This window comes from Calonectris borealis, chromosome 3, assembly GCF_964195595.1.
Source record: "Calonectris borealis chromosome 3, bCalBor7.hap1.2, whole genome shotgun sequence".
Taxonomy (NCBI): Eukaryota; Metazoa; Chordata; class Aves; order Procellariiformes; family Procellariidae; genus Calonectris; species Calonectris borealis.
Genome location: NC_134314.1, coordinates 127,012,843 through 127,039,317, shown reverse-complemented (window position 1 = coordinate 127,039,317; position 26,475 = coordinate 127,012,843). Strand labels below are relative to the sequence as shown.

Sequence of the window (26,475 nt, the reverse complement as noted above, 5' to 3'; positions counted from 1 at the left end):
CTGTCCTAGGGACAGACATTACAAAGGAGGGGCACGTCCAGTGGGACTGACAGGCTTGTCTAACTGGATCCCAAAGGTCAGAAAACGAGTCTGCATCACATGCATTTCAGGTTTGGCACATCTGCCCCTCAATCCCTAGCAAGAAAAAGTGATACAGATTTCACAAAGTACATGCTGGAATGAAAACGAAATCCAACACTACCAGATTGTCCCCCAAAAATGCAAATACTATCTAACAATTATTAATGAGCCAAAGCAGTATTTTTCTTTCCTTTCTACTTAATCCTATACCCATGCATGTGCACACAATGTACGAACTGGGAAAACCATTCCAAAGCCCTGATTACTCACGATAAAAATTTAAAAAGTTCAAGGGCTGCACAAGCCTATGCAACCTCTTCCAGCATTTAACTAATCTGAACCAGAATTCAGACAGATTTTCAGCACATGAATAAAAAGAAAAAACAATCCTGGCATAGCCTGGGAGTATAGCTGTGGTGTTCATCCCACCATTAGCATTATTCAGCCATTAAAACCTGAGAATTCACTGAAATAATTGAAAATTAAATAAATAAATAAATGTTAGACATTTTAGTACCAATTACTCCATGTAAAGACTGCCTGTCTTGAAAAGTGCTAAAGGCATGCCATCCGCAGGGTAAACCTGTTTCATCCTGCCCATCTAGATGATCAATACCACAGGTATTCATCAATACCACAGGTTATACCATTTCCACTATGCTGGTTCCTCAACTACTACGGCTGTAGCACAAGAAACATGCAGACCAAAACTAAGTTTAGGATTATATTAATTAGAAAGCAGTGCTTTAGTTGGAAAGTCTAACTATGAACCATTCTTTTGGCTCTTCTCTGGTTTTAGATTTGATCATTACATTTTTTAAGGTTATTTTTTGGCATGGAAAGAAGCATGTTGCAATATTTGCTTCTATATTTATTTTGGGGCAAGATGAATAGTGTAATCAGTCCCTGAACTTTACCCATCATTTTCCACGCCACTGGAGCCTGACCTAAGGAAGAACACACAAAACAAGGCATCTTCGTCTCGTTAGAAACAAATGCAAACTAAACCAGTCTTCAAGAACAGTTGCAAAAGGAGAGGAACCCCAGACTCTTCTGCTTTCCCAGAAACCTTTCTTGCTCTGCTTCCGTTTTCTTTTAGACTCTCTCTCTACAAGTTAAATTATAATCAAACCTCAAGGCAGTAGGGACTTCCTCAGAGGGAGAAATGGGCACTAAACCAGCTTCCTCCACCTAAGGGGATGTCACTATGTAAAAACAAAGAGGGGAGAAGAGGAATTTAAAACCCTGCTTGAAACAGTTATACCAGCACAAAATATGCACGTAGGACACGTTCAGGTTTGCTTTGTTCATTTGGGGCCAGTTCCATTACACACTAGCCAGGTCTACATTTTGCAAAGAAGGCAAGTGCATACACCCCACGTTACTGGCCACCGTGCAGCTGTATCAGCACGGCTTGCACTGGTTAGCGTAGTCCTCCCAAGTGTGCCGTACAGGCATGCTCATGATGGGCAATTCATTAATTTTAAACCAGGAAAGACTCCATTATTCTCAAGGCCTCAAATTCTAGGCTCAGAAACATCTGCTTTCAGTTGCAGTGAAGGACAGACCACCACCAACCCTGCTCGTCAGGTTGTAGAAGAAAACCTGGAAACTGGGCCTGAATACCCAAAGGAAACCTGCCTTTCAATTTTTACAAAAACCTTCGGACCTGTCTTTAATTTTGTTTTTTCCCAACCCCAAGAATTTCAGGCCTGACGTATGGAGTGCTGAACATTTAAACCAGTTACACATCAAGAACATATTACTAAACACTGCAGAATATTTTTTCCTAATATTTTACAGCCCTTTAATGAAAGATTAGAACTTTTAGAAACTTTTTTGCAGGGGCAAAGTTTTTTCCCCTGCAGGGCTTTTTTGCTACATATTTAGGTTCTGATAGAGCATTCTATGGATTCTAGACAGCTGGCAATTTTGTCCAAGTGGAAAAAAACATAGATTTTGAACAACAGTTATAAAAAAAGAGGAAAACTTCACAAGTACAAGTACCAAGTGTGACAGGGCCCTTTAAGAAAATATTTAAGTATCCAGAGATGATTAAAATTTTTTAGAGCTTGTCTTGTTGATAAAGTTTGAAGATTACATATTCAAATAAGGCTTAAACTCTTACACACTGAGCACTAATATAATGATCCACAGAGATTTACACTGGTGATCTCCCATTGGTGGTTACAGGAACAAAGGTCAGAACCACACTAATTTAAGGTTAGCTACTTATTTACCTAAAACAATTTGATATTATGGCTGTAAATTCTGAAAAATCAGACAGTTTTACCTAGAATCCAACAGAATTATGAAAAATCCAAAGCAAACATGATTAAGGGTAGACTCCAAACATGCTATGCCAAACAAACAAAAAAAAACCCCACCACCCTGCTGTAATCTGCATGCGATTTCTCCTCATAAAATTATTAAACTATATGAACTGCAGACACGACATTCTTTCGAGTTAATGGTTAGTATTGTTAAATTACTAATAATCTACAAATTTTAAAGAAACATCAACTAAATTCAGACTATGCTGGTATTTCTGCAGTGCATACCAAAACAAGCTGTTCTTTAATATGCTCTCTAGGACTGAAAAAGATCTGCAGTGTCACACAAGCTATTTCACCTACTAAATAATTTATTCCTCTGCATTGCTCATATTTACCCATTTTAACCTACAGCTTTTACAATTTTGCATACAGTACAAGTAGATCTTACATCTTCGGATACATTTCACAATCAAATACATGCTACAAACACCATTTGCTAAACACAACCCGCAGCATCTTTAGCTTTAAAAAAAAAAAAAAAAGGAAAAAAGGTGAAAGAACAAATACCCTTATCCTTCCAACTGCTCGGCTGACTGTCCATCTCTCCACAAACGATCTACCCTCCAGCTGTGATTATCAATTATGCATACCAAGAGGACAGCTGCAAGAGAAGAAATCCACAGCCCAGGATGGGAAACATGGGCTTCCCCAGCAGCGTCTGCAGTCTGCTGCTGCACTGGTGCTGCAGGAGGCCGGTCAGCTGACGGCGCGGGGTGTGGAGCACGACTGACGCAGTGCGAGTGTAACCAGGCTGCTAATGCTCCGGCACCAAGACTAAAATGCAATCCCCAACTGGTGCAGCCATTTGCTTCTTCCTGCTTGCCAACAGAACCGAAAAGACACAAGGCAGAGGAAGAAACCACCGGCACGAAGGAAGCCGGCTTCTGCCTGCAGAGCAGCGCCAGTGCATTGGAAACGCCAGCGCAGCAAGGCTCAGCGCAGGCGAACAAAAGCCGAACCGCCCTAAGCGGCTTTTCAGAACGGATGGAGCTAAAAGTAGTCACCAGACAAGCTTTCAACAGATTGCTTTTCAAGCACTGGTTAAAACACGTTATAAATCTCCTAGATAGACGCCTTCCCCTCATTTTTTTAAACAAATGTCTGACTGTCTAGAAGACTAACAGAGACATCTTTGTAACACACCTCTCCCTTTAAAAAAAAGGTTGAAGGAAAACAGAATAGGACCCTTTCTGTGCCTGTAACAAAAGCAAGAGGCTCCTGAAGAACACAAGAAGTCTTTTTGCTAGTATCTTTAGTCCTTGAACTGCTCAGCCATATTTACTCATCTTAACGGAGGTTTGGGAAGAACAGTCCTCTCGCCCTCTACCTAATTCCTACAACCAAACACCTTCCCCTTTTTTATTTTACATCGGCATCCTTTGTTGTCAGCTGCAGACCTGACAATTAAATGCTCCCTTCATTTAAATAAAAACAAGAACCTGAAAGTCTACACTACTAACATATAGAAAGTAACATACAGGAAGTATTGTACAGACGTGAGACGAGCATAATCTAGAAACTCAAAAACTGAAAGAGCAGAGCTGTGAGAACGATGTTGTCATTCTGTGTTCCATCCCTGCTCAAAAAAATATGACTACTCTTCTAGTCTGGAGTCTTTTAATATCTGGGGCTGACAATAAAATGCTAAAAACTCTCCTGCATTGCTCCAAAACCTCGTAAAAATTTGATGCACCATTTTCTGAAGAACTAGAAAAGGACATTCACACATTTCCACAAAAATACTGTAGACTGGCTGGGATAGAGATTCTGATTCGGTCCTTAAGTAGACAGTTTTACTTTTCATTAAAACAGACAATCTCAGATGGAGAAAGATTACCACAAAGTTACCCGAAAGCCCCGTTTAGTTGCTTCAACTGCTACTTAAATTTAAGGCCTCCTTTGACAGCAAGACCAGTTACATATATTTTTAACTTACACAAAGATGTGCATTTCATTCACAATTTCAACAGGTAAATCAAAACACATACTATAGGAGGGAAGTGGGAAGTATGTACTCAAACATCATAGCGCAAGAAAATTTGAAAAGTCGCACTATACAAAAAAAGTACAAAACAAGTCTGAAAATCTGCTTCTGTCTTTGAGCTGAAATTCTTAAGATCAACTGGAAACCACCAAAATCTGTGATTCTCCCCCACATTTGCCTAGATGACTGCACTGTCACTAAATTAGTCAAAAACTTCATGCTTTCAGGAAGTTCTTCCCTCTAATTGTCAAATTTCTAAAGATACACAATTAAAGCCTCTTCATTTCGTCTTCACATTCTTTATGTTACATACTTAAAATAACACGTTTATGCAACACATTCCTAACCAGACATTTTGTTGTAGCCACACATGCAGCCACAGCAGATCAGCAGCAGCCAAACATGGACAAACACGCAGCCCAGCCGTGAGAACGGCTGCGTTACCAGTCCCTATCCTCCCATCTCCAACGAGCCACTAACTCCCTCCACAGGAGTTTCTCCCTCCCTCAAGATCCTCCTCTTTGCATACTCAACGTTCACTCTACCACTCCATGCAAATGATACCTAAAATGAAGTCTGTATCCCTCTGTACTCACAGCTCTCATTTCAGGCAAGATACACCCATGTAACCCTATTCTACGTATAAACTCAGTACCAGCGCTGTCAACAAACTTCTGCAAGAGCTTTATTGTTTCATCAGGGAAATTGCATGCCTGTTTCTACACCAACGTTGAAACAAAAACTATCCAACTAATAGGCTACTTACAAGATGGTATTATCAAGTCACCCAGACAACTAAAACACACGCAATCAATTCTAAACACGTTCTTCTACTGAACGCTCCCACGTTCAAAGGGGCTGCATGCTTGCAGGGCGAGTACTTTACTCACTGCACAGTCAACAAATCACCCTGAGCAGATGGACTGACAACAGCAGTTTTGCACTGAAGAGCGTTCCTGACTTCCCACAGAAGAGCATTTTGGATGACTACCTAATTCTGCTCTTGCCTGAAGCCTCATTCAATGCTGGCCGCCTATCTGTGCTTCTGGGAGAGCTGATAACTTATCACAAATGCTCCATTTTCTCCGTAATTTTGCCACTCTGTAAGTAAAAAGGCCTTACTCTGTTAGCGGCCTTAGCTATACAAGCCTTTGCCTCTCAACAGGGGCATCATGAGAGCTCTAATGAAACATAGCAGGTCTAGGTCTTTCCTTCGGAAACATTTCACTCAAGGTTGTTTGGCCTTTTTTTTCCTCATTCCTCCTACTCCTCTGCAAATTCTCTACCCTGGAACAGAAGCCTCCATTTATTATTATTTACCTGGTAGCGTAAAAGAAGACCTGAACAAGATCAAAGAATCTTTGAATACAATCAGATGAAATTAAATCAAAATTTTATGTTGAACTAAGTTATATTTTACAAATAATCTGCTCCTGAAAGAAACACCAGCAGCATTCCAAGGTGTTTTTCCCCCAGTGAAAAACAACAAACAAAACCAAACCAAACACTTCCCATCTGCTGACTGGCTCTATTTAACTAACTACAAACATGGAAACTAACAGAAATGAACCAAATGGGTACAGTGCTGGTGCAAGGCACCATTTCTAACTTCTTTTAAGCTTCACGTAACTGTAATGACCTCGTTTGCTGTTACAGAATCACAGGAAGTATTTTATTTCTGCCCCCATGATTCGGGAGTAAAAAGAAAAGCTTCATCATTACTACCACTCAGCCACCCTCTCAAAGCACATTTCCCACTTGGACTTCACCTTTGAATTTGCCCCCTCAGGAAAATCCGGGAAATGTAAGATATTAGTAATGAGCTGCATTTCTGTAATTCAATTACAGAGTGCCCTGGAGCATATATGAAAACAGGATATCTGTAAACCTGTCAGATTTAATCTGAAATGAATGTCTACAGAGCCAGATGTTCAAAAGCACCATGAAACAAGGGTGTCCTGTGAAACCGACTGCCTTGATAGTAAAGATCTCAATGCCATTTTCAAATACTGTAATGCTCAACATGAATATACTGAGAGATTTAAACGGCCAATGTGGTTGCATTTTGGTACACAAGTTTCTGTCATGGCCAGAGGTTTACATTTTGGGGGGTTCTACAATATACTTTGATTTTGTAAATCAGTAATACAAAATCCTCCACATCCCACCAATCAAAAAAAGGTTTATGGAAAGCATGGTTTTCTAGCCTATTTGGGAGAATTAATGATCTCTATCCAAAAGTAAAGAAGGGGTTATCAGTGAAGAAAGTCTGTACAACATAAGGGCTAAGACACATCATATGTATATTTAGTTTTTAACTCTAAGAATATTAAACTAATTTCAGTAGTTCAGAGTTTCTCAAAACCTGGGATGCAATCCTCTGAAAGGCACAGTGTACTGAGTTACAGCTCATTTACAAACAGTAGGTGGCATCAAAGCCCTCTTTTATGAGCACGCCTTAAAATATGACTTCCCTCCTCCCTGCTGCACAGCCTTGACATGCACGCACCCCACAGCACAAGCCGGGGCAGAAGCTGTGGGACAGGTCAGCAGCATCTGAACAAGCAGGGAACATCCACGCTGAAGTCGCATCTTAATATGCGGTATTTTTATAGAGATCAGAAACGTATATTTTGAAGTCTGGTGAGAGTGAAGCAGCAGGATTATCTGCTAGGAAGCCAAATACAGCACGTACTGAGAAATGGGAGGGGAAAAAAAGAAGGATCACTGTATCCAAGACAGTAGGAATTGCTGGTGTTGCAGGGGGGGTAGTTGCTGTTGAAGTTGTTATAAATAGGAGCTTCTTACAAGGAGAGGGGTTTCTTTACAGTTAACTGCAGTTCTGGATTTGTTTTGGTTTGGGTTTTTTTGTTTTTATTTGTTTGTTCTTTAAATCTGTGCAGCTATGAAGTACAAGGTCCCTGTGGTCAGGTACCATTACAAAATAAAAAAAAACCTTAGGGGTGCCCAAGGGTCTGCCAGGCAGCATTAAACAAACCCCATTTTACCCAGGAGGCTGTTCAAAGCTTTACATTTGCTTTATTGGAGTAGTGGAATTGAAAAAAAAAAAAAAAAGAAATCTGCAACCCTTTTCAAGTTTCTGTTAGCTCCCTGCAGCCCACTGGGACTGTTGGAAGTTACACTTTCAGGTACACATAGATATGTTGGCATTTAGGTTAGCTTTCATTAAGGTTAAATTAAGGTTCTTGAACGCTTACTTAAGTGCACCAGGTAAGGCGGTTCAGATTAATGTTTTAAACAAGCATCAGTCATACAATCAGACCAACTGATTTCCAGAAGTCTTGAGGCACAGTAAAATCTATTTCAGTTCCACTGATGGGAAAACAGAAAACCCTACACAATAAAGGTAGACTTAGAAGGCCAAACACAGGCACAGATCCATTTCTTGGCCTTGTGATAAATTATCCCTCCTTTCTGAGAGCGTGGAAGACAAGTGTATGTGTTAGTTCTTTGATGCTACTTTGACATTGTGCTTAAGAAGTGTGATACTAAAAGCAAACAACTGATTTTGTTCATGGCTTGTCATTCGACTCTTCAGGCAGGTCTCAGCAGTCCAGTTCTGTATTCTATAATACAGCAGAAGTGAGCAAAAAAGTAAACAGCACAGATTTGGGGGCGGGGGGAGGAAATAGGAAAAAAGGACCACATTTTTGAGTTAATATTCTCATCTATTTAGCTTTAAGAAAGTGTGCCTCCAGAGTAAAGCAAAAAAAAATATATTTTTCTTCCCAAACAACACAGCATGTCAAAAAGTAAAATTGCAACGCTTTACAGAGTGAGCACACCACCACTGACAAAGACTGCAGACAGTTCCCCAGTTTCCCACACTCCCAGCCCAGCCCTGTGCCTGGCCCGCCTCCGACCCCTCAACCGACACCAATGCCGGACAGATGCATGCCCTGTCCCAGCACTGTGCTACCAGATGGGAGAACGAAGACACCGTTCAGCTCTCTCCCCTCCTGCCACGGCAAACGGTTTTATGGGCAGCTTCTCCGGCAGTTTCCCATAGACAGAAGAGCAGCAGCTGTGTCCTTGTCAGACCCAAAGTAAGAGTCTTTCTTCTCAAGGCAGCCATTTGCCACCCCCAGCCTGCTACATCCATGCAGTGATTAAAGACCGCTCTGCAAAGGCTTCCTGTTAAAACAACTAACAAAAAAGCTAGTATACTAAGTGTAATGTTCAGGTTTTTTTAAAGCAGTCTGATCTCTAAACAATTAACTCTTTGACATGAAGTATAAGATACACAGCAGCTGTTCTCTAGACAGTCCTATATGCTGGAAGCCTGAGCGCAAGGAATGAAGTCGTCACAGAACACGGTGTTTTAACAGTGCAGGTATCACTGACATTTCATCAGAAGGGAAATGGGAAACTCCCTCCTTTCGGCCTACCTGTATGCATTGAAGGGGTGGGACAGGAGGAATGGCAACTATCATCCAAAATTAAATGTAAAAAACTACATCTACCACCTTATTTTCCAAACGCTATTTCAATTGCACTAACACCCTGATGTTCCCCTCAAAATACATCTGTTATTCCCTTCCAAAATACATTTGATGCCATAGACATACGTTAGGAATGTAGTATTTTATGAACTGTAGACTGCAGCTACTGCACAAATATACTACTGCCGAATCAAACTAACATTTCATTTTCTATTTAGAACAGAGTTATTGTGCTTTCTGCAGTAGCTGTTTTTAACGGGAATGCTTCTGGTGCAAGACTTCAGTAGCAGCAGAATACTGTGATATCAAAAAGCAAAGTACTCCTCTACTCTAGAAGAACTGGAACTCCATGAGGCATTCAGTTTAGAGAACAGAACCCAACACAACAATGGTTTTATCCTTCCCTCAACTTTGTGCTACTTTAACTACACATTACTAGAAGAAAAACTAACAACACAAGTGCAAGCCCCACCTGAAAAGAAAAATGGAAATTACTATCTGTGCTGTGTATAAGCCAATTTTAATGTTTGCAGGATACTCAACTTCTTAATGGCCACTTTCCCAGTAACCTGAATACTAAGCTCCCTCATGTGCACTATTTATTTTAAACCACTGGCCTTGATCTAATGCAAGCTGCAAGTCACATGAGTGGAGATGCACAGGTTCTTTTCCGGATTCCAGACACACACAGTAGCAGCAAGTGTATTTTCCTAAGTTTCAAAGTCTGATGTCTGAACTGTGTATGGAAAGAAAGAAATGCCTCTTCAAATCACGTACACACAGCAGACTGAAACAGCATCCTTGGCTTACTATCACATTTTAAGAGCAAGTTTGGAAGGCCACCTCATGCCCAGCCTGTAGACAACCACAGAAGAGCTTGCAGCGAGTAGCGACTTATTTCTGTATGAACAGATCACCAGCAGGAGAACTGAAGGAGAAAACTGGAGATAGTGAGTCCATCCCTGATAAGCAGAAAAAAAAAAAGTACTAAAGCAATCAGAATATGAAAAAGGTAAAAGTGAAGGCACTAACATTTTCTGTTACCCTTGGCCTATATAGAGAAGTTTACAGAAAGTGACTTAAAAAGATTAAGTCATGACATGCTTAAGTTTAGCTAAAGAATTATGCAGATTAGTGAACTGCAAGACAGCATACACAGATTACCTGAAGATTTATTCAGCTTTGCTGAAAATACAGCAGTAGGTTTTTCCTTTTCTTTAACAGAAGCAGCTTCTCGCTCAGCTTCCTTCTCAAAAGCTTCTGGTTTTACTACACTGACTATCTCTTTTTCAACAGATAAAGGTGAGGTATCTGTGGCCGGTAAGGACGTCATGGATACTTCAGGCACTTCTCTGTCCACAGCCTCCAAGGACTTTTTCAAGGCATTAGTATCTTCCTCAGCTTTTACTTCTACAGTCTTTATAGACAGATCACAGGGTAGCTCTGGGCAAGGCAACTGCTTCTTCTCACCTTGGATCACCTTACTGGTCTCTTCACTTTCATCTTTGTGCATTACTTCTTCTGCCACAAACTCAGGAGCCGTTTTAGGATGAGCTAACATCACAAAGTCTTCTTCCACTGAGACTGGGGAAGACTCCATGGGTGAGAGAGCTTTGTTGTCTGCTGGTTTTGGTTCCGTAGCAACAGATACATCAGCTGAATAAGCCATAGCATTCAGCTCTTCCATTTGAAGAGGTATCTTCTCTGCCTTGGCTATTTTTGTAGGTGTCGGCTCAGACGGCAGAGCAGCAATGATTTTGGAAGAGTCCAGTTCGGGTTGGAAAGACTCCAGATAAGGCTTGCCCGTGGCAGCTACTGAATCCACCAGTCGTTCCTCATGTTCATCATCAGTTACAATATTCTCAGTCGATTTACTTTTTAAGATGAGAGATGGATCTTCGCTCACTTTCTCAGTAAAGTCAGGTATCACCTGGCTATTAAACAAGTCAGATTTTCCAAACTGCGGAGACAGTTTTTCAACAAGTTCCTTGTGTTCAGGCACATCCTGAGAAATGCATTCTGTTATCGGTGTCTTTGAATAATCTGTAAAGGATGGAGAAGCAGATTCACCAGAGACCTTCGTTTCCTTAATTAAGTCACATGCAATAGATATATATGGAGTCTCTGTATCTTCAGGACTGGCGCTGCTCTCATGATCAGGTTTTTTAAATGCTAATGCCTCTTTTGCTTCTTGGGCCTGTGTCAGTGGTACATTCACTGCCTCTTGGTATAAGGGAGGTTTTTCAGTCTCTTCTTTTACATTCTCATAATTAGCAGTAGGAATAAATGTTTCTAATAGGGAAGCTTCAAGCTGCACAGCAGATGCTTCTGCACTGGCAGTCCCAGTGCTCAGTGGTGCTTCCATAACAATATCTGGCAATATCGGTGATGGAGCTGCTTCCGACCCTTCGAATGAGGGACAGAGTTGTGTGACGGGTTTCAGAGTCTCTTGTACTGACTCGGAGGTTTGAACTAAATCAATCTTTGTTTCATAAGCAAGTTTTGTACATGCCGCGTCATGCATTTCACTTTCATATGCTTCTTGTACTATATCAGGAGTTAGACCTTCAGGCATATTTGCTGCAGTGTCAGATGGCACTGTTGATATACTCTCTGTTTTAGCATAGTCAGCTGCCTGACCTTCCTGCTTGCCAACTGCTTGAGTGCTAAAATCACCTTGTTCTGTGCTCGTCTGAGCTTTCATTTCTGCAATTTTTTTCTCGTCATCGGTTCTATTTTCTGAAGTGCCTTCCTCTAGTGGAGAAAGAGATTTGACTTTGTTACCATCAGGACTTATAGAAGATTCAAATTTAGTACAAGTGATGTAAGTCTGCAAAGGTTCTTTTACGGCTTCTGGGGAACTTGGGAAAGAGCGATCTTCAGTGCTGCCTTCACTCTCTCTTTCATAATCCTTCTGCACATTCAGCTTATCTACACCGTATCTCTCATCTAAACTGCTTTCTAGTTTGGCATCTATCTTACTTCCAACATCCTCTCTCACGCTGCTCAGTCCATGACTAGCACCTTTTACTTCCCATATTGGCTCGTATGGTTTGAAGTCTGCATATTCTTCCCTCCTAACAGGGTCTTCTTTCAATGCCCCTTTTTCACCATGATCACCACCTCTGTATTTGTCTTTGTTATAAAAGAGATCTTCCTCGTTTTTCTCAAACAAATCTTGAGGAGTTTCTGGAGACATTTTCAGCTGCTGCGCAGGCATTTTCTCCAGATTAGGTAATTCTTTAGGGCCCTCTAGCTGTGTTTCTTCTTTAGCTTGAGAGAAAATGGCTGCTTCTGCTTTAGCAAATGGGGATTCCGAGTATTTAATCTCTGAAATGTCTTTTTCATTTCCCTCTGCAAGAAATGGATTTCTTGCATTTTCCATAGTTTCTTTATAAACCTCACTTGCATTTTCTTTGTAAATGCCTCTTGCAGGTAATCCATCTGAGAGTGTATCAAAGGCTGCGTGCTCTTTAAAGGGATCAGCTGAGATAGGAGAGAAGGAGGGAAGAGAAGGAGCAGTATCAAGCGGGACTGCAGTAAAATCCTCTTGACCAAGCGACTTAGTGCTACCTGGCTGCTCCTGCAAGTCCATAACTTTTTCTGTGACCGTGGACAGAAAGGAAAGTTAGAGAATGCAAGTGCTCTTACAGTCAATGCAAACTTTCATGACAGGTTCACATGATGTTAGTTATTAAGAGGTTCTTCCAAGTTCTATCATAAATACTATTAGCCATTAAAACAAAGTATCAGTTAAAGTATGCTATTCTATTTCACCTCTTCTAGCAGAGAAGTATGCAAGAGGCTACAGAAGCAGCAACTTTATGCAGCGCAAAGATCACAGTAAAGCTGAAGATGCCAGACAAGTACAGAGCATCCAAGTACAGCAGGCAATATTAACAAAGTGAGAGAGGGAGGGTGAGGTGGCAAGGTGAGACAGAGAGAGGGTATGTGTGTATGCTTGTGCATGCCAGTAAGAAGTCTTTTTTTGACGCTTTTTTTTAATGGGAATTTGGTGGACAGTGTAGCTAACAAAAACCACTAAATAAATACTACCGGTACAAATTTTACTTATATAAGATATTGCAGAAAGTTACTATGGATTAAATCTTTCTGCTAAATCAGTAAAGCAACTATGCTTTGATGTGTTAACCTGTTAATAGTATCAACTTCTCTCCTACATCAAGGGTCCAAGAATTCACAGACAGCTGTAGCTTGTTTATAAAACAGTTTACCATGTAAAGAAATGAATGCGTATTAAAATCTTGAACGGATCAACTGAAAAGTCAAAACTGAAAAATGTGATAGAGGCTATTCTTGGACCCATGCTGACTTTTAGTAAAGGCAGACTAATTGGAAAGAGTTAATGAGATCAGATCAGAAATGCAGGGTGTATTCAGACAAAGGTGAGCAGAAAGAACTTGCCTGCAGAGGAGTGCATCAGAGGCGCAGATGTAGCAGGAAGAGCAAAAAGGGTCTCATCTGAAAAACAAACAAATAACCTCAGCAGAAATAAAGGCTAGGTTCAAGAGGGGAGAAAGCACACAAGTAGTCAGTTCCCAGTAAATCAAACAGATCTATAGCCAACATCTACACCCACAAAGAACCACAGAACTAGATACAAGCCAGGTAATTTGGGAGAGACAATGCTCAGAATTCTCCATTTACAATGGGATCTTCACGGAGGCAACTGAGGGATCTCCTCCCTCCAAGCCAGGGACCAATCTTCGGATAAGATACACCACAGTAGCTACTCTTTATTTTCGTTCTCCAAACTTCCACACTACCAACCAACTACGGTGTCTCTAGCACCAGAAAGAACACCTGCCATTGACTCCGACACACTGTCCTTAATCAGCTCACTTTGTCAGAGGGTCTCCTAACGCCGACTAACTTGTGTGAGAACAGCAGTGATAAGGAGACTCAACCAGAAATTGTGAAAAGTTAAAATGACTAAAGAAAGCTTTGAAACTCCCCACAAACAGGGCACTGATCAGGCATGCTGGTACTGGTAACAGCCTATTCTATTCTACTATTTGCTTTATGTTTATGTCTTTACCATTTTTGTTGTGTTATAATGTAGACAAGCATCCAAATGAAGGAATTCTTTTTAAAGCCTTCTTTGGCATGATCCAAGGGCCATATTTTGCTTTGCTGAATTTGTTTTAATCCTCATATTTCACAAGACAATCCCAGCTCTCCAATTTCCATTCAAAGAACTAAGTAAATATAAGGAAGGACACCCTTCTCCTAAGCTAAGGAGGTCACCCTCCTTCACTAATGCACGATGGTGAAAAGCTGGACAATCCCAGAATTTCATACTCCCCATTATCTGAAGTAAAAGCAGACAACTATGACATTTTACTAAGCTGCATGAAGCATTTAATGAAAAACCAGTCTAGAATCAGCAATACCAGCCATCATTAGGAACCAGACTAATCAAAACCAGCCCTTCTCTGGATTTCTGTGTCAGCAGCAGTATTTTTCCCAGGTCCGTTGTGGCCTGTTGGCATTATGTTAAGGTAAAAATACTAAGATTTAGGTAAATATATTTCATTCTGAATAGTGCATGAAGTTTTCAAATTAAGGCTGTTAAAGAATATTTGCAGTTTACATCAATTGTATTAGCAGAGTGCAAAACTGTATTAAGGCATTTCAATTAGATTTTGAATTTCCACTAAAGACATCAACAATCTTTAGTTTTGCTATTTGCCTGGACAAAATCAAGTACTGAAAAAATTAATTACTTTTTTTTTTAAATTAAAACCAAAGAAAAATAAAAGCGATTTTAAAAGATGAAAGGCAAAAAGTCAGAAATATGGTAGATCCAGCAGCGCATACATACTAATCCAGTAAAGCAAGGCATTCAGGTAATTTTTGTTTTGGCATTGAACCATGACTTTCTGCAAAAGCAATGCCACTTCAAGATACTCATGACCTGTCTGGCTTACTCAAGTTAATCCCACCAGCAGTTTTCCAAAAATCAAGTCTCCTCACAACTTACATTTCCTGTCACAATATGCAGTCAGTTGGTTTTGTTTCGCAGAACATTGTTATCTTCAAGTGATGTTTATAATCCACAAAATATGGCAAGATATAAGAAAACAGAGCATAGGACTCAGTATTTAGAGCTTCCTCAACTCCTGCCGGGCCAAAGGGATTTCTGTTCAGTTTTCTAGAAATTACATTTTCCTATTAAGGACCACACAGAGAGAAACCTCAATTTCAAATTTAGAACACATTAAAACAGCGTTATAGTTCAATGGCGGCAAAAGCTTTTAAGGACAAAATGCACACTGGAGGACAACTGATCAATATGTGACACTAAGTCACAGAACTGCAACGCTCATCCCTACACTGCCAAGTATCACCGTACGCCCTTTACTTCAGGAGATGCTCGACTCCGCATGCCCTGGCTCACTAGGATCTCTTCCGCAAGCAGACTGCTTGCAAGGGGCCCGCTGCCCCACGGGACAAGTTAGCAAGACACCTGGGTTGGAGAGTGAAAGAAGGGGCTTCAGTGAGAATGCAGCTTGGGACTCATTCGTCCAGAGAGCTGCTCTGCCTGCCTCAAAATGGGGCTTTTAGCAGCAACATCAGAGGTTTTTCTTCAGTTTCTAGCGTGCCTGGTACATCAAGGGCTACTGTTGAGCTTCAGATCTTAGGTTAGGTTAGATCTTAGGGTTTGCACCAAGAAGCAGCACACTCTCCTTTTCCCTCAACATTATGCCTAGATGGACCAAGCAAGCAACATCTCCTGACCACAAACATAGAGCTGTGTCCCTCTCTTTGTGTACCGGATGCTGATCCTGCTGAAATCACGTGTTGATTAAATGGAGTAGCAGTGTCCAGATACTCCATGCTTGAGCCAGTGTCAATCTATCACCTCATCTCTCACCCACCGGCAGCACACTCCCCTTGGAGCACTGCACATGCTCACCAGGTCCAAAGCCTCAAGGGACCCGTGATGTGGCAATTCACCAGGAAGCTGGTAACAGAGACTACTCCTCAGCCTGCGCTTTCCCTGAAGCCACACGCTCTCATCTCCTCCGGGCCGTGCCAGAGCAGCGCAACCTTTATTTGCTGGAAGGGGTCCGTGCTTTGGAGCGGAGGAGTGGGGAGAGAAAGCAGGATGGACCTGATGAGACCAGATTGTGCAGCATAAAGACAGAGACCCCTGACAGCCCAACAGAAAAGGATCTCACAGGGAAACCAAGAACAAGTCAATGGAGCGGAGGTGCTGAAAATGTAGAAATAAAAGAAGGGCAAAGAAAGAAGACAAAGTCCACTGGGGTAAAGAGGCAAAGAGGAAAATGCACAAGTCCCTGAACGTGCAGTATGCTTCGTGTCCGAAGACCAACTGCAATCTCTACCAAAAATTCTAGACTTAAAATCTTTGGAATACTTCCCAACGCCAGAGGAGAGGTTTCAGTTTCTGGTGAGGAACATTGGTTTTGGGAGCATGGGCACTAATTTTTCAGTGCTCCATTAAGACAGCACAGTGCAGAAACTCCTTCTCAGGTCTGGCTTCCATTTACTCAACACGGAAACATACAATAGCTATGCCAGTCACTGAATTCCCAGGTTCTCTCAACGGGAGGATATTATACCCACACCCAAACTTTATTTTCCACACAGAGCTGGAGCGTGAAACGTGATTATATAAAAGCAGTATTTCCTAACCAGCTAAGGAGAACCACCCACTTTCCCTCCACCCACATCAAAATGGCATTTTTCCTGCTGAAAGGAAAAAGATACAAGGACTTTTTCCTGCTGTAGGCCCTGTACAACACCTCCAGATAAGCAGGGAGAACAGAGCAGGACCTCTACAACTCCCACATCAGCATGACAGCTAACTGAACCAACCATTCTCTTGAGATTGTAATTCAAATGACATGCTGAAAGGAATGGTGTTTTTTCCAGCAATGACATTTGCAGTAAAGAATCCTTACCTCCAATGTTGGAGGTAGAAACCTTTCAGAAACCGAACTCTGTGGGTGCTTTGGTAGACAAGAGAAAAAAAATGCAGCGTCTATCAGACCGTAGCCTGGCACACAGCGAGGCTGTCCAGGCTCAAAGGCATACCATAACCAGCGCGCAAGCCACTTCAGCCAACGCTTGCAGAACACTAGAGAACCAGCTGCCTCTTCCCACCCATTGCTCAAGTGGTAGCACTGGTAACACCTGACAACAAATGTAGTAAGTTTTGTAATAAAGTACCATGTTTAGTGAATAACTTTGTTTATAAAAGAAGTGCGAGAAGGATAGATCACTGAGGGTGGCTTTTCCTATTCACGTATCAAAGGCATAAACTAGGTGATTGAGACAAACAAAGTAGTAGTAGACTACTACTAGAATCAAGTAAAAAAATTGCAGAATATATCAAGCTCTAAGCAAGATTATTTTCAAGTAAAGGTGCATATTCAAAACTCCTTTCTTGACCTACGAAGTGGGCCTTCGCTACAGCAAACCTTCACCCAAAGATACAAAGAAAATCTAAATAAAAAAGTCTTCAGTTTTCACAAATCATAACAAAAAAAATTAATTCAGTAAGTTGAACTGCTTGGTTACTGTTTCCATCAGAAGACAGATTTTGTTTCATGAAACACAGAAGAATGAGACCTCGAAATGAACACTAAATCTCCAGGAGAAACCAGTCTTTACTCCAAATTCTATCTGCCAAAAATCCGTAATGGTGTAGGTTAGTAACCTACCTTCAGCATTACAGTTAAGAGAAAGACAGACCATTTGTGAATGGTATTACTTCATATTAGTTACTGAAGTAGTCCAATTGATGTTTTTTAAAGAGAACTTTACAGACTCAACCTTGCCCAGGTGATCCTATAGCATACAGTAAAATACTAATATTGTATTCAAACATATGCACCCACACATCACCAAACCAGTGACTGCATGACTGCTGTTTGCCTAACAAGAGAGGAAGTTAACAGTTTTGCTCACTAGCACACACTCCTCTGGCTTTTTTTTTTTTTTTTTTTTTTTTTTTAAATATCCACGTATATGAACATATCCCCCTAATATGAAAGGGAAATCATTTAAGGAAAAACAGAACAAAGTGATGCACAAAGTGATTCATTCTGATTGCATTCCTATTTTTAACCAAAAACATTCTGCAAATTTTACCTTGGCTTTTTGCAAATTAAATATTCCCTCAAAAAAAAGAAAAAAGCCACCCACAAACAACCCTTGTTTCTCCTTTCATTAGCATGAACTCTCATTTTAAAACTTTGTATTATGGTTTCAGCTAAAACAAAAGCTCCAGCAACAAGAAATAGATTTCAGTTTTGTTTAAAAATAAAAAAACTGACATCAGCATGACAAAGAGGTGTCATTTTAAACTCATTTTAATTTTTGCTGATTGCCTACTAACTGGTGTTGTTACAAGATACTGATATTACCAGCATAAAACTTTAAGTTTGATATCAAAGTTTTGCATAAAAAGCAGAGAAATAAATGGAGATTTCCAAGACAACTAAGAAAGAGAAAGTAAAGTTAGCTGCAAAGATTTCCAGAGAAAGGGAGAAGTACGTTTAAAATGAAAAAGTAGTAAACTGACAATTCCAAGAAAAGCATTTATGAAAAACATGCCTTTTTTTGCGCCCCCAAAACACACTTGCCAACAGAATGCAGAGGACTTCAGTCTAGTCACAGAAAATAAGAACTCAGAAAGAACATGTTCTATCCCCCATCGCTGGATTTTTGGTAACTGATGTACCCTTCCGGCTGCTCTCACATGTGAATCCTTCCAAGCATCAGCAGCAGGTCTGTGGTAAGGCAGGTTTATTGTTCTGATACTTTCCTTATTTTTATGTATGAGCTCAGCATTGGGGGAAAAAAAAAATCTAAGTATTTTATTTTCTGCAGATAAATACCGAGTAAACTTCATCCTGATGCACAGTTTAGCTTTGGTAGGAGACTGTATTAGGCTGCTAGATGGCAGTTTCAGTCTTCTGAAAATAAAAAACATTTCCTGGATTAGCTTGCTGGAGAATCTATGCTATTCTTAAAACAAAACAAAAAAACAGTTGGCAGGAATAAAGTTTTTAAGAATCCACTTAACCTTTGCATGTTTAGAAAATGAGCAAAATGCCTAACTAACAAGACAGGGACTGCTTTTATCTTACAGAACTACCACAATGGGCGCTGATTTTGAAGGGCCTCTCTTGTTAATACAAATATTTAACAGTAAAAGAAAACAGGGCAAAATTAATACTCAAAGGAATGGCATCCGTGACATGACTCATACATAGTGTAAAAGTTGCTTTCGCAGCGATCCCTCAAGGGCCGATGTGCCCAGAGAAGTTGTGGATGCCCCATCCCTGGAAGCGTTCAAGGCCAGGCTGGATGGGGCTTTGAGCAGCCTGGTCTAGTGGAAGGTCTCCCTGCCCACGGCAGGGGGGTTGGAACGAGATGATCTTTAAGGTCCCATCCAACCCAAACCATTCTATGATACGAAAGAGAAATTGTCTGCTTCTTCAATGCACCGAGTTGTTAATTTGTCCACAGTGAAGACTGCCCCAAGCAGCATTTCTGATCTCAAACCATTATCTAAGCAAAACACACGCATGTAGTACTACCATGAAGTTTTACTCTTTTACAGATTCAAGAACTATAAAAACCTCAAGGCTTTTGCAGGGCAATGCAGTACCCTCATAATCATAGGGAGGAACTGCCATGTTTTTAGGTTTTTGGGGTTTTTTTATTTGTGTTGTTTTTTTTTTTTTATTTTGGGTTTGTTGGGTTTTTTTCCTCCTCCTAGGTGTGTTGATGTCAAATTATTATCAGTAAATTGTTACCTCTTGGCATAAAGTGTCAAAGACAACATACCTGGCCATTTAAAAGTTAAATTATTTCAAGGAGAGCCAAGTTCTTGGATGCCTAATTTCCTACTGCAGAGTAAACAAGGGCACACAACTTCACAAGAATTTCCTGAGAAAAGCAGCTGCCTCCACAAAAACTCCATTTAAATCATCTCCTGTTATGATGCAATTGTTCTAAACATGGTATTTCACCAAATATTTAAGCCATTAAGATAAAGAACATTAACTATTAATAGCATCTTCTCACATCATTAGATCAGGCTGCAGAGCCACAGCAAGTAATTAGGTTTCCTCATTTGGCTCTTTAGTTATACATGTAAGTTTATAAAGAGAAGTTTCCCGTTTAGGAAACTCAGACTGTAAACTACTTGGAAATCTTTGAGGAAAGTATACAAGCTACTACAGAAGATGGAAATTGCCGAAGATTTAAGTGAAAACAGGAGCTCCATTTTTAACATCTTGAGGGTATCAGAGCTGGGATCACAAAAGGATCCAAGACTGTTGATTATTAACAAGGGCAGCTGTAGGTCATCTCAGGTCTTCATGGAAATTACTGCAAAGAGGTATCATGCTTCACTTGCAGAGCGAGTTGCATTATACTACACAGGAGATATTTCATGTTATTTGAAATAGATACAGAAAACAAGTTCAAAACAAGCATTTTGAACAATGCTTGCTGCTTTAAATATTCTGTTTATGGAAACACAAGTCTCCAGTAGGAAGCAAGTGTCTTCTTATTGTCTAAGCAGAAATCTATAACCAAACTGGTTTAAGCAAGTTTTTTTTTTCAATATCATCTTTACATGGTCCAACTTGCAGCAACTTTTCCTCTTTTGGAAAAACTACATTTGAGGCGAGTTGCTCAGCAATGCAGATACTGTAAAGCATACAATGACAGAGATACAGTATATGTCATTTCATCTTCTTTTGATCAGCTATAGAGTGAAAAGCAAGAGAGACAGTACCACTCCCCTGCAATACCCAACTGCCAACCAAAGCAAGAACAGATGGACAAGGAAGATAAGTTAATCCTGGCTCTATTACAATTCTTTCCATTACAATTCCCAGATTGCCAAAATAAGTACCCACTACATGGGGTGTTTTTAAAAGGCCATTAAATACTTCAGACACATAACTGCCAGCCTCACCTCACTCTTGCAACCAAACATTTTGATCAAACACTATGGACAGGATCCAAGCAGCATTTCAGAAGATGGTTCTATAATGCCACTTCGTATTAGAAGTCCCTCAGCAATATTAGTGTCACTATATCTCTTCAGAGCAGGGAGAGAATTTTATCTGGCATATTTTGTTATTAAAAGTAAACAAAAAAAAAAAAAGAAAAAAGTCACATAGGTCAGCTCCAAAGAAACTTTTCATATTCTTATACCAAGCATAACAAGAGAGCAAGGAATTCTCAGGAACAGGACACACATACCTGTCACGGACCAGCAATCCACAGTGGCTCACCATGGGGAAAGTTAAACCCTCTGAAGAATGAAGATAAACTATTTGGCTTCTGACCATAAACTAAGCTCACAGATAAGTAAGTGACACACAACAAAAAGCGTCACATATATTAACTGTGCCCTGAAGGCCTGTGCCTTCTCCCCCAAGTGTATCAACTGACTTAATCACAGAAATTCTGCCTTCTTACAGAGTTAGCATCAGGTGGTAGGTAAATACCTCCCTTTAAAGTCAGGTGGCCACAATAATTAACTTTGACCATTCACAGCCCATCTCTGATGGCTTGAAATACCCACTTCACAATCACAACTATTATTTAGTATCTAAATCACAAAAATATTTAACAGCAAAGCTTAGAATGAATCTAGAATGATTTCAGATATGAACATTCACAGATCCAGTATTTATATTCACCGATTTAAATTATTTTAATATGTTTAATTAAAAAGAAAGAAGCAGAAGGAAACAATCTAGCCAATTGCAAACACATGTGTCCAGCTACACGTGGCTTTAAAGATAAGTATTCAGTCTTTGGCAATATTTGTATCCAAAAAAATACTAGATAATTCCTCTAAAAACTAAGTAACTCTTCCTTAAGACCCAGACTCTTTAACCACATGTTGAAGTAACAAACAGAAAATTGGGTTCTGGCAGTGCCACAAAGCAGAAAAATACAATAATTACAACAGAACTTATTCAAAGGCAGAAGGTCTAAAGAGCCATGCAAATCCTATCATTATGCAGACATTATCCAATTTAATTTTGGAGATTATACCAATCATAAGATTCCCTTTCACCGATTTGTACAGATGGAATTTTTCCCTGCTTTCCCCACAATTAAACAGATTAAGCAGTATTTAGATTAGCAACTTTATCATTGCAGAATAATATATTTATTAGCTAAATTAATCTTTAAAGAATGGAGAAGAGATGCTACTGATTTCTTTTAGCATCTATTCCCAACACATTACCTTGCATGACAAGCCTCTGACATAAGAGCTTGTAGTCTGTAAAATAAAAACAAATTGATGCATAAGATACCTTCATCTCAAAAGAGGGAAAAATAACATGGACATTCATTAGAGGATTCATTACAGCCATCGGCATTTGTGTCAGAATATCTTTTAATGAAATGAATAAAGCAGTGTGAAGATGACATGCACTGTCCTGATGTCCTCCTCTTCAACAAAGATGATCAGGTATCAAGCAGCACTGCACTTCCTGGGTTGCAACAGATTTTGGTCAATACGGGTTTTAGCTGTCCACTTTGGTTTTTTGGCACTTAGACACAACTCACACGGGAAAACTGATTTTCTTACCTAACCACGTGATCTTTTAAAGAAAACTTGGGTTTAAAACAGTGGAAATTCATCCCTTTGCCCTTTGAATTGCATTTCTCAAGCTGAAGGCGTGAACACTTGAAGACCTGGCTGAAAACCAAGAAAGAAGCAATCTTTCTTCCACCACTACCACATACATCTTTCTATTTCCTCCAGATCTTGCTTGTTCCTTTTCCTTTCAGTTCTGCAGCTACAAGCTGCTTCTGAAGGCCTTGCATACGCTCTTTCATCTGTTTTACTTGGCATTCATTTCCTTACCACACACAAAGGACAGCGATGGACAGGCATTAAAGAATTTTATCTTCTGTGAGAAAAGAGGGAAGAGCAGCTGTCAAGAAAAACCCTCACAAACCAGCAACGACTGGGTAAGCAGTAGGATTTTGACATTAGACCAACAGCATCTAATAGACTGAGAACGTTTTTAATTGGCAACAGAAACGTTTATATTTATCTCAGTCTTGTGTCTTATTTAAAGGCACCTTAATTAACATATTCTTCCCAGCCGATGAAGTTGATGACATGATTGCCCCGTTCATTAAAAAGCTGCAAGTAGTTGTTCACAGTACATTCCTAAGACACAAAGCAAGCCTTCCAGCAAAACCAGGGAGGGTCAAACTGGTATTCCTAATGCTTCTACATGAGGGGGGAAAAAAACATAAAAGTATTCTTTTTTTATACATCAGAAAGGAATAAATGGAAGCAAACCCATTAAAAACCATGGGGAAGAGCAGTAATTTAAAAACATCTCTAACTTAAAATCTTCATATTTTGAAAGCTACAGTTAGCAGCAGATTGATTATTTCCATTTGAAAGATAAAAGCATTCTACTGAGATAATTTGATTGTCTCAGACTTTGTTAATATTAATAAGCCCATTATTTTATTGCTATTGTAACAGTTCTTATTGATGGAAATACCAATTTAAAAAGCTATCCACCAAACATATGTCATCCGACTGTAGTCCAGTGATGTCAGTGCTAGCTGTACTGTGCTGCCCTAAAACCAGTCTTAAAAACTAGAAAATATTATGCAGTGTTTTCAATGCATAACAGGAGTAATTTCTATTTTAGATCATAAAACAAGAAAACCACACAAAAACATACTCGACTGTTCTACTTAGAATAGGTCTCACAGTTCACTATTTTTTCCTTGGTAATAATAGCTTTCTTCTCTCGTTTCTAATGCAGCTTGATGGTTACACAATTTTCCTCCTACTTCATGCATAAGTGTTTCTGAATATCTCAGGACAATTTATCTGTAAGCTACATGTTGCTTTACATTTTCTAGCCAGCAAAAGACCAAGAACTATTTCCTTGCTTACAAAATAGCTAGAACCCGAAGGACATTTTCAGATTGAACTATGCATTGCTAATTCTTGTATCCGAGTTTCATAGTTACTATAGTAACACGCCAGCTCAAAAAAAGGCTTATTTCATTCAAAATATTAACAGAAAACAAAGAAACATAACTCAAGCAACACCAAGGCATGCCTCAAGTTGTAGGTTAACTGCCCTTTGATAGTCTAATGCCTTCCCAGCACACAAAGGCCAGACTAATCCGATGACAGCCACCAAGCAGCTGGGTGTGGCAAAATGGACATTGACAACGGCAGTCAAAGCCACTAACCTCCCTCAAAATCAGGTGGCAAGCAGCAAAGCCCCCACAGGATTCTAACAGCATGGGAAAATTGGTCTCCAGGGTTAGAATAATGATGCCTATATGCCTTCTACCAAGTAGCCAGGCTCCCAGAGCCGAGTGCTCTCCAAAATCCTCATTCTCCCCATCCTGGACACTGGAGGAGGAGGAAGGAAACGTGAAAACATCCTCACAGGACACCAACCAGAAAGTTATACTAGAAAAATGCATCGCAAATTACAGAAATAACACAAGATGCATCGACAAGCCACTTAGAAATCGTATTTTTCCAATCACGTTATCTACTTTAAGATTGTCTTTTCACCATGCCAATTGCCAACAACCACAGCTTATTTCTCTCCTTGTGAGTTGCAGAAGTTTGAGTCTCTTGACCTTAGGCCTTTATATTCCAATGACCACTCATTTCTAACCCATCTGTAGATCAGCTGTTACAAAAGGACTCGATGCTTTCCTATCAACTTTGTACCAGTCAGCAGGAGAAAACCATTGACTGGGAGGCTTAAATGTTGTCCTCTTAAACAAGTGCTGTTGTTAGCATTTATCTACAAGATAAGAAAGAGGTTCCATGCTCACCAGTGGTGATGCAACAGGGTGAACAAGATAGTCCTCACCGGTAGACATGCTGCAAACTTCCTTAAGTACAGATAGGGAGGAAAGGAAAAAAGGGCAAACAACCAGTAGCTCTTCACCGTGTCCTAACTTGTGGTTTGTAGGATTTCATCTCCAAGGGGAAAACTTCCAATGCAATTCTAAACTTCCCTGAGGGCTACATCATTATACGGTAGGTGGAAGCCCTGTGGTTTTACCCTGGAAAGCAAGTCAAAGGATACACACACGAAGCAAATATACTATCAAACTTGGCAGGACTATCCTTGCACAGAAGAAATAGCTGTCTGGCTTTAGAAACTCTTGTACCAGCTGAATTACAGAAGCAGGCCCCACCATGCTAGACATTGCACATGCACATGACAAATAAAACCAAATAAATAAAATGATCCCTTTGCTGAACTCGCCTAGATGGGAACACAAAATACAAAAATGAAGATAATAGCTTTACTATACCAGTCAAATTGCTGCCTACCCTCCTCCCTGTACGTCACTATAATGGAAACTGTGTAATAGGAAAAACAAAAAAAAAATCACATTCTACCTTTGATATACCTAGGTTATTACCACCTCCCTTACAGCTTTACTGACTACATTTGGGAGGGTGGGAGGAGAAAGGGTCTTGCACCTCAAAGAAACACTGAAGATCAGCAGGAACATATTTTAATTACTGAAGAGCGCAAATGAAAGTCACCAGTGGTAGTATTCAAGGACAGCTATATTTTTTCCAAGTCATACTGCATTCCGTCCTTAAAATCCACACAACTCCTCTGTATGAGTCTATGCATACATAGCAGCACACGAGAAAACTCAGCAACACAGAAAAAAATCTGAGGAGCGTATATGCTGCTTCAGAATTTGTAAAAAATGCAAATTACAGGATCTCCATATCCCCACCACAGGATAAAAGGTACATTCTATAGAGCAAGCAGAAGCAGGTATAGAGACAACTCCATTTAATCACCATCTACGGCAGCTGGGGTCAGCTTGGCGAGGGTGAACTCTAATACAGAACAGTTTGTGTGCTCCTGGTACAGCTTGGGACATCCCTGCTGACCTCTGCTTGACACCATCTGCACATAAGCAAACTGTTCCTGAAACCTCCCCTCAACGTTGACGAGCTAAACCCAAGTCCTATAAAACTAAATGGAAAAAACAAGACTAATTAATAAACTGGCCCTTCACAACATTTGCATACGTATTGAACCGTGGCCGAGTTGCAGGCAACTGACACACAAGGAGACATCTTTATTCGCTTTGAATGCTGGTCTGTGGCCAGTCTGGTGGGTTTACTATACGGGTTTCTCCTAAGTGCATGGTTTAACTTAAAATCACGATAGTCTCTTCCAGGAAAGTGATATATACTGCCTTTACAAGCAGCAGTACGTGCTGCTAGGATCTAGGGTTTAAAGGTGGAAAGCGGTATCTTCTCGTCATAGTTTACTGGTTAATTTTACTTTGGGCAGCTAGCAAAAAAAAAAAAAAAACCAAAATCAAAACCAAAATGCATTACTTTTACCATGTATGACTACCTCAAATTTACTTTTCTTTGCACTGTACATAAATTTAGGTAATCAAAAGATTTAAGTAGTAATATCTCAAGAAGAATTGTAATTTTTGCTACCTACATAACAGTGAGTAGCAAAAAAAGAAAGTGTCCAGGAGAGCATAAGTTTTACTGCAGTCCTCTTGCTTTTTTTTC

The 26,475-nt window shown here is 40.1% G+C and overlaps 1 protein-coding gene across 4 annotated transcripts in view; it reads right to left on the bottom strand.

Annotated features, from left to right (window-relative positions):
- The window catches only part of RTN4 (reticulon 4), a 47,440-nt gene that overhangs the window by 17,457 nt on the left and 3,508 nt on the right, over nt 1–26,475 (bottom strand). The window contains exons 2-3 of one of the 4 annotated variants that reach the window (XM_075147814.1): nt 13,290–13,346; nt 10,029–12,467 (exon numbers count right to left, since the gene is read on the bottom strand). The exons of 1 other annotated variant lie outside the window; for it this stretch is intronic. In XM_075147814.1, coding sequence (XP_075003915.1) covers nt 10,029–12,467; nt 13,290–13,346 — 2,496 coding nt within the window. Of the gene's footprint in view, nt 1–2,924; nt 3,518–10,028; nt 12,468–13,289; nt 13,347–26,475 lie in introns of those variants that run through there. 2 more of the 4 variants (XM_075147810.1, XM_075147812.1) reach the window with 2 other exon arrangements.